Genomic DNA, 13,922 nt, shown 5'->3' with positions numbered 1-13,922 from the left:
ACGCAGCGCCGCAGGGCCGCAAGGACACTGCTAGGGTTTCCCAGCCATTCCCGGGGCCCTAGGAAGCGCCTCAGCAACGAGAGACAAAGACAACGGGTCTGCTGCCGTGCCAGGCGCTTCAGCCCCCCTGGAGTGACAGCCCCCCCACAGCTCTCTGGCTGCAGCCCCTGCTGCCAGCCCAGGCACCGCTTGCTGCTGCCCCAAACATGCATTGGGACCCCGTCCCCTGGGACAGGACCCAGCCTCTCAGAAGACCCTGGCGAGTCCCCCAAGCCGGATGCTTTTCCCAGGCTCCCGCACACAATGGGCTGCCCCCCAGCCCCCCCGCGGAAAGCAGCGGTGGGTGTGGCAAGGCCCTTTCGGGCCAGGGATGGGAGAAGATCGGACCCTGTTCTGGGTAGTTATACCCTGGCCTGCCCCTCGCTAAATCCCGGGGGTCCTTCCCGAGCTGGTGCAGGCACCTCCCAGCCCCTGCACAGCAGGAGCGGGGCCAGGCGCACGCCGCGCTCAAAGCGAGGAGCAGGCAGCGGCGCCCAGCGCCGTGATCCCGCCGGCGGCCGGGCACTAGGGACCGGGTCTGTCCCCGCTGCCCCCAGGAGAACCCACCGCAGCGCCCAGCCCGTGCGGGGAAGCGCGACCCCAGAGCCAGGGCTGCCCGGGCACAGCCCCGCACGAGCCGCGCTTACCGCTCAGCCTGTCCATGCTGCCGGCGGGTGGACGGGCGCGAGGCGGCAGTGCGGGGCGCAGGGTCCCGGCCTGGAGCGCCCGGTGTCCGGCTAGAGGATGCGCCTGTCTCGCCTGGTACAGAGACGTCAACCTTTAAACCAGCTGCCCCGCCCGCCCTGCGCTTCCCCGGCTGGGTGCGGGGTCTTAGCGCCCGCCCAGGCCAGGCGCCGCAGCACCAGCGGCACGGCCCTGCGCTAGGCTCAGCTGGGAGGACACCTCTGCCGCCTCCTGCCCCTGCTCTCCCCCCGAGCCAGCCCCCGCCCCGCCCACCTCTCCGGACCCCAGTCAGCCCCTCGCCTTGCCCACTGCTCCTGCCCCCCCATCTCCCCAGCCAGCCCCCACTCCAGCCCCCTCTCCTGCCCTCCACATCCAGCCCCCCTGCCCACTGCTCCTGCCCCCACATTTCCCCAGCCAGCCCCTCATCCTGCCCACCTTTCTTGCCTCCCCCCCGCCAGCCCCACACCCTCCCAAGCTTCACCCCACAGCCACACCTTACACCCACATACCTCTTTCTCCCCCACAGCTAGCTTCTCACTCCACCCACATGCTCCCCTCACACCCAGAGCCTCACCCCAGCCACCCAGCTCTCCTGTTCCCCCCTTGCCTCTGAGCCAGCACCACCTCACCCACCCCAGTCTCTCCACCTCTCACCAGAGATCCCTAGGCACTGTGCTGCTGCACCCTGTTCCTCCATTCACCACACACGCACCAGATTTTCTCCCCCTCCCCAATACCTGTCCACCAGCAAAGCTCAAATGTGGTGGGGCACTGAGCAAGCCAAGAGGAACACAAGCAAACCGCAGCTCAGGCAGAGCTGAACAACAGGGGATACTTTTAACAAAAAACACAACTCTTCTCTTGTTTCCGGAGTCAGCACTTTTACTGTAGGTAGCCTGCCTGAGGATCTTGGGATGAGCGCAAGTCTGCGTGGGGTGGAGGAAAGCTGAGTCTAAAATGAGGGGCTGTGATCAGGATGTTCTCCCCCTGCCCTTACACTAATCCCCCAAATACACCCCCGTCCCCATTTCTATAATGACAGGAGCCAGGCTTTCCTAGCCTGAGAAATAGGCCAGCTTTCAGCTCCCAGGTGAAACCCTAATCACTCTCCTTCCCCTCTGCTGTGCTTCTGTAACTCCCAAGCTGCTTTTCCTTTCAGGGTTCTGGGGTGTTGCCCTTGTACTCGGGATCTTGCATCACAGCTGGGGTGACAGGTGACACCTCACATGGCAGGGAGTAAGCATCTGTAGTAGTAGAATTCCCATAAGTACACAGTCTGTGTGGGAGTGAAGCCTGAGGGGTTCATCCTGATCTGGGCTGGGAATTCGCCACCTGCTTATCTTCTGCTGGCTTTATAGGAGGGATCAGGGTAGGGTATGTTGTTGATAATCACTGAGACTGAACAGACACACCTGGCAATGCTCCCTTAATGCTTTTGTGAGGTTCAGGGGTGCAAGGAGTAGAGGTCACTTCAGCCGGTAACACTGACACTGCTGCACTCCTACCTGCACAGACAAAGGGGCTGACATGTTTTGAGTCCACCACACCCAGGTGTGTGTTTGGGGAAAGATGGATTTGCACTGTTGTCTACCCAGAATACATAAACATGGACAGTGTCAGTGGAAACTCCCCCCCTCCCTTCCCAACACTGCCTTCCCTATGTTTCAAAGTGATTCTGGAAATACTAGCTCTATCCAGAGAAGTTCAGACCCTCAGGTCTGCTGGTACCTCAGCCTCTCTGCTGAGATTGCAAACATGGGGGCCAGTTAGTGTTTCTCTTGGCAGTCATTTTCATGATGTGCACATTTGTCTGCAGAGAACTCCGAGACTCACAGCACAGGACCTTTCAGACCCTTGTGACTTTTTAGCACTACTACTCCAGGACCAGAGCTGAATAAGTGATGCAGAGACAAATAGCTCTATAGCCCATTAGCACCCCCAAGAGCCAACAAGCCCCCAGGAGCCAGCTGCCTTCCTAGACATGCTCCCTGGGAACCCAGATTGCTTTCTTTTCTCAGAGCACACTGGGTTTGCTGCAGCTAAACTGCAAATAGATCTTTTCCTCCAATTCAAATTCTGGTTAGTGGTGGAGGGCACACTCAGGCCACAGCCTTCAAAGCAACTATAGAAATGGCCAGCTGGGCCCAGATGATCTTGTGGTTGTGGCCTGCAAAGCACTAAAATTAGCAGATTAGAACCAGCCACAACAATGGTCTTCGTGGAAAGGTTTTAATGCCTCCACCTCACCCTTCTCCTTGTGGTGGCTGAGCTCCCAGGGGAGCAGAGCATAAGGCAAACACTACTTGCTGCAGGGATTGGCTCCTTAGAATTCAGTAGGCTGCCTCATGATCTGGGGGGATGGGAATATAGCCTGTACTACAGACATGGTGGACACAAAGGTGACAAGGAGACAGCCCTGTCTGCTGCCCCCTTAAGGTATATCCGGGAACACTACATATCTGCTAATAGCATATTCCGCCAGCCAAGGAAATTGCTCCCAATGTGCTTGGTAAATCTTCCCAAAGCCCTGAGCAGCCCTGACAGACCTTTTGCACCTTTCTTGTTTTCTGAGAGCAGCTGCCTCCATTTCTCCTTTGTACTTTCATTATGTTTTTCTACCTCATGACCTTTCCTGTCAACCTCTCTTGGGCCCAACAGGAGTTTTGCCATTGATTTCAGTGTGAACTGGTTTGGCTCACCAGTATTCACACATAGCTTGCTGCTGGGTGAGCCTAAGTGGATGGGGTTAAGTGAAGGAAGGTGCTTTGCCTCCATCATCTTGGGCCCTTTGGCATGCTGGCCAAAATCTGTGTCTCCTCCGCTGAGGCTTTGGTTCCCAATTTACCCTAAAGACGAAGCCTGTGTGGGAGAATAGGGCCCTTTGTCTCCCTTGCCACAGAGTGAGGAGCAGGAATACCAAGGCCAGAGGGCTCATATTGCATGCAATACCATGACAATACAGTGGAACAAACTACAAGAAGAGGGTGGCAGGGTGCTTGACTTCACTTCTTCCCTTTTGCCCATCCTCCTGAAGGGTCACACGGGGCGCTCCACAGGGCAGCTGCCCTAGGGCACACCACCTATATTAATAAATGGTAACACCCAACCTCAGCACCTAACAGATGGCAGCCCTGCATCTTTCCTAAGAGATCCCGCACTTCAACTGAGTCTGAAACAAAACTAAGCAATTAGCTGCAAACTTCTTCCATTTTGACAGGTTCCTGGGGAGGATGTTTCTTGGCAGGTTTTCCCCTGGAAGATCACAAACTTGGAGGAAAACCCTGCCTCCCCACATAAAAGAGTTTATTATTGTGCCCCCAAAATAAATATGAACACTATCTGTCAGGAGCAATTATATTCTGCCAGCATGTACTAGTGGACTGATCACAGGGCTGGGACCCAGGGATTTCTAAATCTGGCTCTGCCTGACACACTGCATGACCTTCAATAAGTCACTTAACCACTCTGTGCCTCAGGTTCTCCACCTGCACCACAGAGATAAACACACCTCTCCCACCAGGGGGATGTGAAGAATATTTAGTTAATACTCATAAAGTGTTTTGAAAATGAAAAGTACTCTGTGAGTGCTAAGCATCATTATTATTATTTAAAGCTCTGAATCCTCTAGGGATTATCATAGAAGCTGCTGCTGGAGACTGAGGTTGTCATAACCCCAAACAGCTGAGCTTGATTTAGAGAGATGCAGTTTTATGTGTGTGAAATCATTATAAATACAATTGGCTGCACTTACTGCTGTGCTAAAGTAGACAGAAGCAATTACCAGCACAATATTACACTCTTCACTTCATTCCACAGCCCATTCCAAGCTGAGGTAAAAGCTTAAAGACCCATTGCTGCTTGCTGAAGACATATTTTCTTCTTGCTGCTCCAGTCTCATGGTGCCAGCCAGATGGATATGCAATGGTGCCATGTACCAGCACAGCAGGGCAGAAGGGCAATGGGCCAGAGCGGGTAGTTCCCCTGTCACATATTAGGAACCTGATGCCAGTTCTTTGTGTATTGAGTTCGGTGGCCTCAGCCTAGAAGATAACATGAGGCAAATGCAGCACAATCAGCAGCAAGAGGCTGGTTCTCTCTGGGGAGAATTCAGCACTCACCTGATGATAGCCTCGGTGGTGGTGCTCACCTGATGAAGGGGATGAAACCCAGCAGATGATAGAAACCAGCATGGAAAATTCCCAGTATAGATTTTAAAGATGATCATTGGAGACAGAGCTGGAACAGGCCCATTAGGCCATGGAGTCTTTTCCCTTTGCAAGAGCAGAACATTATCCTCACTCCCATACCAGAGAACATAACAACTGACACGACACTGGATGGGAGCCTGCTTTGCTGGGCATGGACTGGAGAGCACAGGGTGGGCACTCCTGGGACCTGCCTGAACATTCACTCAAGAGAGCAAACAGGAAACCAGAGAAACATACAAGACAACAGGCAAATGGATTTCTGTTGAAATAGCATATTTGTAAAAACATCAAACAAGCAACATAGCTCTACAATATCCCCCAGAGTTATAGAGAGTCCTTGCAAATGTCTTTATTACCTCCCTCCAAGGGGCTGCTCTAGCAATTTGATCTGGGACAGGGGATGTTACTAATCGCTGAGAATCAGGAAAACTCCAGCAGACAAAATAAAAAGGGGAGATGCAGCTGATTCAGTTTCTAACAACAGTCTAACATGCCTCCTTCCCCCTTTCCCTACAGCTCTCACAACCAGCTACTTCCATACCCACTTCCAATCTCATGAGTAGACTCCAAACAGACTCTAAACCAGCTGCTGCTACTTCAGGACAATTCCTAACCAGAGAGATAGGGCTTAAGTTACAGAGTTCAAAGTTAGAGCAGCATCTCAACTCCCCCAACTATCCTGGTTGGATCTGGGATTTTGGTTCAAGCCCACTTTGATTCCTTACAGCCACAAAACCCCTCCGCAGAGGTGCTGTTAGGGACATATCCACCCCAGTTCTTGGGCTTTATGCATTACACTTTGTAAAGGGCTTGGATCTGTTACTCTGGCGTAAAATTACTAACAGTGGCTTTGGATGTGGGAAGAGAGGGAGCTTTGATGAGGACAAACCACTGTTCTGTTACTTGCAGGAGGTGAAATTTGCAGGTATGGGTGGAAGGAGCCTGGAGCAGCTAGGACACTGTGATTTGGAAATATGAAGGTTGGGAAACCTGTTTCATAGCACAATCTTGACAGAATGACTCCTGGTCTCAATGTCAAATCAGTCTGCCATGGCCTGTTATTAAAGAACCACCACTAGTGCCAGGGAAACTAGTGACAAATACTCCACCCAGAGACAGTTCTGCTTCTACTGCCTATATTTCCTTTCCCCTTTGCTTTAATTCCCAGGGACTGTTTTCAGGCAGTGCGGGAACACATCTCTTGGAAGCCTCTGTTGCTACTTATTTACTATTCCTCCCTCTGAAGTCATAATCATCTGCTTGTGACATCACAGATGGCTCTGTGGCAAGAGATGTGATGTCACAAGCAGATAAGTACTTTTGTGGAGGGGAAAGGAATAAGCAACAGAGGAATGTAAGACCCTGATGGGCTGAGATCCTGTTTGCAAATGTCCCCAGTAATTAAACAAAGAACAGGTGAAGGGAGATGCTGGGAAGACAGGGTCTCTCAGCAGGACTGGAGAAAGCCTGGAGAAGGCTTTGCAGTTTGCCATGTCAGGTCGATGGCCCTTTAGATAGGACAGGGGGATGGTAGGCTCATCAGTGAGCCCTCTGGAGTGTCCATTGTCTCAGCTCTGGGCCCTGGAAGTGTTGCAGATGAAACAGATCCAACATATCTTGTAATGATCCCCTATGATTTGCATTGGCAATGCCCTGTGGGGCTCGGCAGCCCCTGAGCTCCCCTGGCAGCTGGGGATGGGAAAGCAGGGGTAGGAGAGAACACAGTTGTGGCGCTGCCAAACTGGGGCTAGGGGCCATGTTATTTCTACCAGATGCCAACACAGACTAGGCCTGTAAGGAGGGAGTCTATGTTAGCAAAGGGTGAGGTGGTCCAGGCCAGCTCCATTCACTTTCCTCTTTCAGTACAAGTCCAGCGGGTAGGGCTGATGAAGTGGGAGGGAGACTGCAGCCCCCTCCCCCAAGCCCTGAGAAGAGAGGCAGTTTAAGTATACCAGGAATCCTCTGACTATCCATGGCTAAATCAGATGGCACGGTCCGGCCTGCTGGGAGTTTCAGGAAGCTTGGTGGGAGAGAGGGAATCTCTTCCTCTGGCTCCTGAAGGCGCCTGGCCAGGCTGTGCAGCATGAGTGGGTGATACTGGGCCAGGAGCCCAGGGCAAACAGCAGCCCAGGGTGTGAAGGGGCAGGGGAGGGAAAAGGGGCCGCCAATCTTTCACTGAACATGTGCTGCAGATACCCTCTCCTCCACTGGCCTGGGATTTACAGCCACTGCAGGTGAGGGTGGGGTTCTGAGATGGCCTGAAACTCCAGAAGGTTCAATACACAAACAGTCTCACACTCCGCTCCCAATCGCATTAGAATAAAAAAAGAACATAAAGGAAACAAAGAGCATAAAAATATCTGAGAGACTTCAATTCACTCTACGGAGTTCCAAAGAGAGTGGCCGTGCCTCCTATTGTACAATAGAGAGAGTTAAACAGAGCTTCAATATAGAGATCTTTCTATATATATATATATATTTATATTTATAGGTATGTATATATTTATAGTTTATTGCGTTTAAAACAGCCGTGCCTGCTTCTTCAGCTCGTTCCTCTTCCACAGGGCCAGGCGGTCGAACTCTGCAATGGTCATGTTGAATATCTGGTAGAACTCGTCCTGTGACAGGTGGCGCTGGGGGGACAGCAGAGAGGGGCATGAGGTGGGGTGTACGGGCCTGTGACAGCAGGAGGGAGGGCGGCTGCCATGGCTCATAGCTGAGAGTGCCTGTGCAGATGCCATTGTGACTCTGCGTGAGCATATACAAGCGACTGCCTCTGTGTGTTTGTGTGTGTGCGCACATGCCAGTCATTGTGACTATCCAAGTGTTATTGTGTGCAGCTCTGTGTGTATCTGTATATGTGCAATTGTAAGTGTGACCAGGTGCAATCGTGACTCTGCATGAGCACACACGAATGCCTGTGAGTGTGTGATTGTGGAGGTACAGAGCTGAGCGTGTGTGATTGTGGCTGTGTGTGAGCATGATGTGTCTGAGTGGGATTGTGTGTGAGTCTCTATGGCTGGGTGTGAGCATGACCGCGTGCCAGCGTGTGCATAAGTGACCTCCTTCCTTGGCCTGTGGTTGGGGCACAGATTTGCACTGCCAGTGCTGAACCCTGAACACCACGTGGTGACCTCTCACTCTCACCCAGCACTGGGGAATTTTGTTGGCTTCAGGCAGCCAGTCCCCACAATGGGTCAGTGACCTTCTAGCCTGAGCTTTTCAGAGGAGGGTGGTTTGGGAAGCATCTGGCAGGGGGGATCCCCTCTGAATTGTCCCAGATCTCAATGGGGTGGGGAGGAGTGAAAACTTTGGTGTGATGCTGTGCTCCACAGGGTGATGTCCATGCAGACAGCATTAACCCCTGCTCCACCTGCAGGGACCTTAGGTCTGAAACATCTCAGGTGTCCATGCTGAGAGATGACATCTAACAGGCAGGAGGGCAGCTACCCTTGTTCCATTCATACTTCCTCCCCCAGCCCTAGCTGCACTGGGGGAGGAGGGAGACAGTGTCAGAAGGGAAAGGCTTTGCTTACCTCTAACCGAGTCCTGTCCACATCCTTGGGCAGCTGGTTCCTCCCCCTGGTGGTCACCATGAGCAGCTCGTAGGGGTATATCTGCAGAGAGAGACAAAGAAATGCTTTGGGGTTGGTGGGCTCTCTGAGCTGTGAGCCAGGGAGCAGTCCAGACGGGCACAGCTAGAGGGAACCCACAGCAACAACACAGCAGCTAGTTCTTGGGCCTGTTCTGTTAGGCTCAGGGGTGGTGCTTCCCGGGGGCCACAAAAGTGCAGGCCCAACCCCCACAGCCCTGAAGGGTGACACTAACCCAGCTCCCTGTCTGCCCATCTTCAGGCAGAAGGCGAAGACTGCTTGGCCTGTCACAGAGGCCAGTGGTTCCCAAACTTTTTACTCAGGCAACCCAACAACTGCATTTAGGGTTTTTTTGCAACCCACCATTATGTATATATACCCTCTGCCCTGGCACCTCAACCCTAACCCCAGGGCAGTGTAGAGGAAAGGCCTTGGGGGCAGGGAACGAGCCTGCCCCACATTCCCCCTGCAGTGGTGGCTCCTGTCCCATGACGCTAGGACCAGTTCCCTGCTCTGGGTGTTGCGACCTGGCACACAGGGTTGTAGCACCACTCGGGTTCGGTCCAGCTGGTGGTGCTGCAACCCCATGCGCCAGGTTGCAAAACCTGGAGCGGGGAACCAGGCCCAGCCCTGCAGGACTGGAGCCAACACTGTGGGGCGAGTGCAGAACAGGCTCACAATCCATCTCCCCAACCCTCCAGGGTCTCTCCTCTGCACCAGGCCAGGAGAAATGAATGTTTGCTTAGTCCAGTGCCCAGTGATGCATTAACCTGGTTCTGGATGTAGAGACCCAGCTAAAACCTTCTTGGGACCCACTGGTGGGTCAGGGCCCACTGTCTGAGAAACATTGGTGTAGGCGATGACCTAGCATCCTACCCAACATCCCCTCTCCCCATCTAATAGGTTCATCATCCACAGCTGGATGGGAGCTGCTGGTGCTGAGCCCAGCATGACAGCTGTGGTCACCCACCTCATCAGTTCTTCCCCCCAGCATGTGACCAGGTGCTGGGCAAAGTGTTTTGAGATACCCAGTACATAAACCATGCTCAACTGCAGCCCATTCTGTTGGATCTGATAATAGCCAGAGGGACAGGGTGGCTGGATTGAGGGAAAGTGAAGCCAGGGCATGTCTGAGGGAAGGGAAAGTGTCTGAAAAGGCCTCAGTTCAAACATGGGCTCTGGAGACCAGCCCAGGACACAGGAGATGGAGGGACAATCTCCAAGGACCCTGCCCTGGTGGCACTCAGACATTAGATGGCATCACTGACTGGACGGCAGCTGTTCCCCACTCCAAGGAGAGTCTTACCTTGTATTCTGTAAGGAGAGAAAGAGAAGGAAAGAGACAAGAAACAGGTCAGTCAGCAGCCTCCGAGCCTTCTCTTTGACATCAGGCGAGAATCCCGACTCCCCACAGGAGAAACCGCCCCACCTGTGTTCTCCTCTTGTCTGTCCTGCCTCTGGCAGCTGCTCCCAGGGGGCTGGCCTGAGGGTGGGGTTACACTGTGCAGGCTGCTCTCTCTCACTCCGCAGCTCCTGGAATCTCACTCATTGTTTCTAACTCAGCTCAGGGGGAAGGGAGGCACTAGCAACACTGAGGACAGCTCAGCACAGCTCCATTGAGAGCTCTGGTGAAGTCAGGGCCTGATCCTGCAGGGTGCTCAGGGCCCTTCGCCAGCACTGACTTCATGGGAGTGGAGGGTGCACAGCTGCCTGCAGCATGGTGGGGACGCTGCCAGGTGCTTTAGGACAAAAGGTACTTGTTGCTTTTCATAACATGAGCCTGAGTGATCCCTGCACTGGGACTGAACTCAGCACTGGGGCGGCTCTAGACATTTTGCCACCCCAAGCATGGCGGCATGCCGCGGGGGGTGCTCTGCTGGTTGCCGGTCCTGTGGCTCCGGTCGACTTCCCACAGAGAGTCTGCTGGTTCTGCGGCTTCGGTGGAGCTGCAGGACCAGTGGACCCTCCGCAGGCACGCCTGCGGGAGTCCACCAGAGCTGCGGGACCAGCAGATCCTCCGCAGGCATGCTGCCAAAGGCACCCTGTCTGCTGCCCTCCCAGTGACCGGCAGAGCATCCCCCGCCCCAAGCACGCGCTTGGCGTGCTGGGGCCTGGAGCCACCCCTGACTGGGCAGGGAGAAATGAGGGGGCAATGGTGAGTCTACACCAACTAACCTGACCCTGCTGCTAATGGCCCCTAGGTATGCAGGAATAGCCACGGCACAGTACTGTTCAATGAAGCGGATATGAAATGCCCCTCAAATGCTTGGGGCAGCCCAAAGTCATAGAATATCAGGGTTGGAAGAGACCTCAAGAGGTCATCTACTGCAACCCCCTGCTCAAAGCAGAACCAATCCCCAGACAGATTTTTATCTCAGTTCCCTAAATGGCCCCCACAAGGATTGAACTCACAACCTGGGGGTTAGCAGACCAATGCTCAAACCACTAAGCTATCCCTTACCCCTGGTTATACTGGCTCCCTGCCAGCCAGAGGGAAACTCTCTGCCCTCGTCCAGACTAACCCGCGGCATTGGCGGGTTAAAATCGATTGCTCGGGGATCGATATATCGCGTCTAGTCTGGACGCGGTGTATCGATCCCCGAGCGCGCTTACATCGATTCCGGAACTCCATCAATCCGAACGGAGTTCCGGAATCGACACGGAGAGCCGCGGACATCGATGCGGCGCCGTCCAGACTGGTGAGTACCTCGATTTTAGAAATTCGACTTCAGCTACGTTATTCTCGTAGCTGAAGTTGCGTATCTAAAATCGATTTTAATTCCTAGTCTGGACGTGGCCTCTGTCATGAGAATTCCCTGGACGATGGATCCACCACCACTGCAGCCCCTTGAAGCAGAAATTAACTGGGCCCAATATTCATAGGAATAGTTTCATTACAATATTTTTGCATTTCAAAGGAAACAGTGCTATGGCTTATCTTTAACCCTTCCCCCACTGGGTTTGCAACCCCAACACTGCAGGAATTTGCTAGGAACGAGAACGGGAAAGAAAAACTAACTGGATAGTGACAGAACAAGAAGCAATGGTCTCAAGTTGCAGAGTGGGAGGTCTAGCTTGGATATTAGGAAACACTATTTCATTAGGAGGATGGTGAAGCACTGGAATGGGTTACCTAGGGAGGTGGTAGATTCTCCATCCTTAGAGGTTTTTAGGGCCCAGCTTGACAATGCCTTGGCTGGGATGATTTAGTTGGTGTTAGTCCTGCTTTGAGCAGGTGATTGGCCTAGATGACCTTCTGATGTCTCTTCCAACCCTAATATTCTATGATTCTAAAGCAAGAAACTGATCCCAAGCCGGCAGAAATGCAAAAAGCAATAGCAGGAATGGTGACAAATACATGGATTGTTTTTTCAGATTTACAGTGTCAGGGGCCATCAGTAACACAGCTTTGAAACACATCATTAGCAATGCGGCGGTGTCCCATATCTGCTGCCACAGGGCCAGCTGGGGGCTCTAGGCAAGAGCACAAAACAGTGTCTCTTGTGCAGACCTTGCAGGCTGTCGTGTTCGGAGCCCAAAGCTGACTCTGCTGTGCAGGATCTGGAGGAGAATACCTAACAAGCTCTCACTCCCATATGAAGGGCCACTCTGGGCCTCAGCAGGATGGCAGTGTCCCTCTGAAGCACATTGCCATAGGCTCTAGCAGCACATACTGTAGGAGTGCTAAGGCTTCCCAGGAACTGTGCTCTGCTTACCTCGCATCCCCCAATTGACGGCGTTTGTGCTGTCATAGTGGAAGAGTTCAGCACTGGGGGGCTGCAGGAGAAATGAGCACACAGAGGGGTCAGCACCAGGGGAGTTTAGATAAATACTCAGCCCTTCTATCACACTTTCCATCTGGGGAGCTCAAAACATTTTACAAATGTTATAAATAATCCACCCTAAGGTAAGTATCATTCCCCTCCTTTTACAGATGGGGAAACTGGGGCATGGGGAGGTGAAATAACTTGCCCAAGATCACATAGTGAGTTAGTGGCAGAGTCAGGAATATCACCCAGGTCTCCTGACTCCCAGCCTATGCATCAATCATGGGACCATTTCTAAAGTCTCTGTTGCCCAAAGTTACACAGCAAAGTCATCACTCTGGAAAGCACACACCTCCCCACACTCTGAAGCAGAGATTCTGTTTCCCTGCATCTGAATTCCAGGAATCTGGAAGAGATTTTACTTTCAGGGTAGGGCACTTGCCATTCCTAGATTCCCAGAAGTGGGTGAGACTTTTCTGATCTCTAGTTTCTACTTGGATTCCACACAAATACACCTGAGAATCTCTGGATGTGTCTTAGCAAAGGGTGCAGCACCTGGAGACAGGTGGTATGGCCAAGCTGCCTCTGTTCCAGGAATGCATGTACCTCCAGAAAGAACTCCCCCAATTCTGAGTATCGTGAACCCCAGAGTGAGGATTCTGAACCCAGGCACAAAGAGGTTTCAATAGCCATGAGGATCGTGCCCTGGACTATCCCCTCCCCATTCCACAGGAGATGTATGTGCCTGACCTGTGAGCCCACGAGAAACATTCTGAAACACCGCCACCTCGTGACAGATCGGGGTAGCCAGTGACACTTACCCTGTGCAGCCCGTTCCTTCTGTAGGCAGGGAGGGATGCAGATTTCGAAATAAGGGGATCTGAAAAGAGAAAAAACAAACTGCATAATCCCAAGAACAGGGACTGGTCTCTTGTGCTTGGGAAAACCTCAGTTCCTGAGCTAAAGCCAAGGCATCTGGTCCCCAAACACAGCCCAGGTTTAACTGTGAAGAGGAAGGAGGACGTCTGCAGGGTCTAGCCCAGGTGACAAAGCTCCCTTATAGCCACAACATTGGCAGGTGCATCAGAGAAAGGAGAAATACAGTGCTGCAGCTGGCCCCCCTGCAGGTGAATGCAGGAGTCCATTGGACACCTTGCCTGTTACGCTGGGGATGGGTTCCTTTGCACTTTATATTGCCAAATCTCCCCTGGCAGGCCCCTGTCCCAGTCACCTCCCTCTCAGCTGTGGGCTGGATGCCCCTTGGAACTCTTGGATTCTGCTCCCAGTTGCTGAGTGGGCTGTCTCCCTGTGGAATGAGAGACCAGGACGGAGACTCAGAGCACGGAGTGCTGAGTCACCTTGGGCCCAAGCAGCAGGCTAGGAGGGGCCTTTCAGGACCTAGAAGACTTTGCAATATGCACTCTGCCTCTCCACCTGAGGTGACAGACACTAATGCAAGAGGCCTCCCATCCCCACTAGGAGCTGGGTACATAGGAATATCATCATGTTCCATGGGGGAAACAGACTCAGAGCATGTCTACATGTCTACCTATTTTATGTCAACATAGAGCCACTGCAGTAATTACTTTGTTGGCTGATGCCCACACTACCCTTCTTCTGTCAGTGGTGCA

General features: G+C 53.0%; 2 protein-coding genes across 8 annotated transcripts in view; both read right to left on the bottom strand.

Annotated features, from left to right (window-relative positions):
- Window positions 1–790, bottom strand: part of AFAP1L1 (actin filament associated protein 1 like 1) — a 55,520-nt gene extending 54,730 nt beyond the window's left edge. For both annotated transcript variants that reach the window (XM_030573211.1, XM_030573210.1), the window contains exon 1: window positions 687–790. In XM_030573211.1, the coding sequence (XP_030429071.1) occupies window positions 687–702 (16 nt within the window). In that variant the 5' untranslated portion in view covers window positions 703–790. The remainder of the gene's footprint in view (window positions 1–686) is intronic.
- Window positions 791–5,161: 4,371 nt separating this feature from the next.
- Window positions 5,162–13,922, bottom strand: part of ABLIM3 (actin binding LIM protein family member 3) — a 131,852-nt gene continuing 123,091 nt past the window's right edge. For all 6 annotated transcript variants that reach the window (XM_030572702.1, XM_030572701.1, XM_030572704.1 and 3 more), the window contains 5 exons: window positions 13,113–13,171; window positions 12,241–12,301; window positions 9,831–9,838; window positions 8,468–8,548; window positions 5,162–7,564 (listed from right to left, as the gene is read on the bottom strand). In XM_030572702.1, coding sequence (XP_030428562.1) covers window positions 7,451–7,564; window positions 8,468–8,548; window positions 9,831–9,838; window positions 12,241–12,301; window positions 13,113–13,171 — 323 coding nt within the window. In that variant the 3' untranslated portion in view covers window positions 5,162–7,450. The remainder of the gene's footprint in view (window positions 7,565–8,467; window positions 8,549–9,830; window positions 9,839–12,240; window positions 12,302–13,112; window positions 13,172–13,922) is intronic.

Source organism: Gopherus evgoodei, chromosome 8, assembly GCF_007399415.2.
Source record: "Gopherus evgoodei ecotype Sinaloan lineage chromosome 8, rGopEvg1_v1.p, whole genome shotgun sequence".
Taxonomy (NCBI): Eukaryota; Metazoa; Chordata; order Testudines; family Testudinidae; genus Gopherus; species Gopherus evgoodei.
Note: the sequence above shows the minus strand (reverse complement) of the source record. Positions and strands in the feature narration are given on the sequence as shown.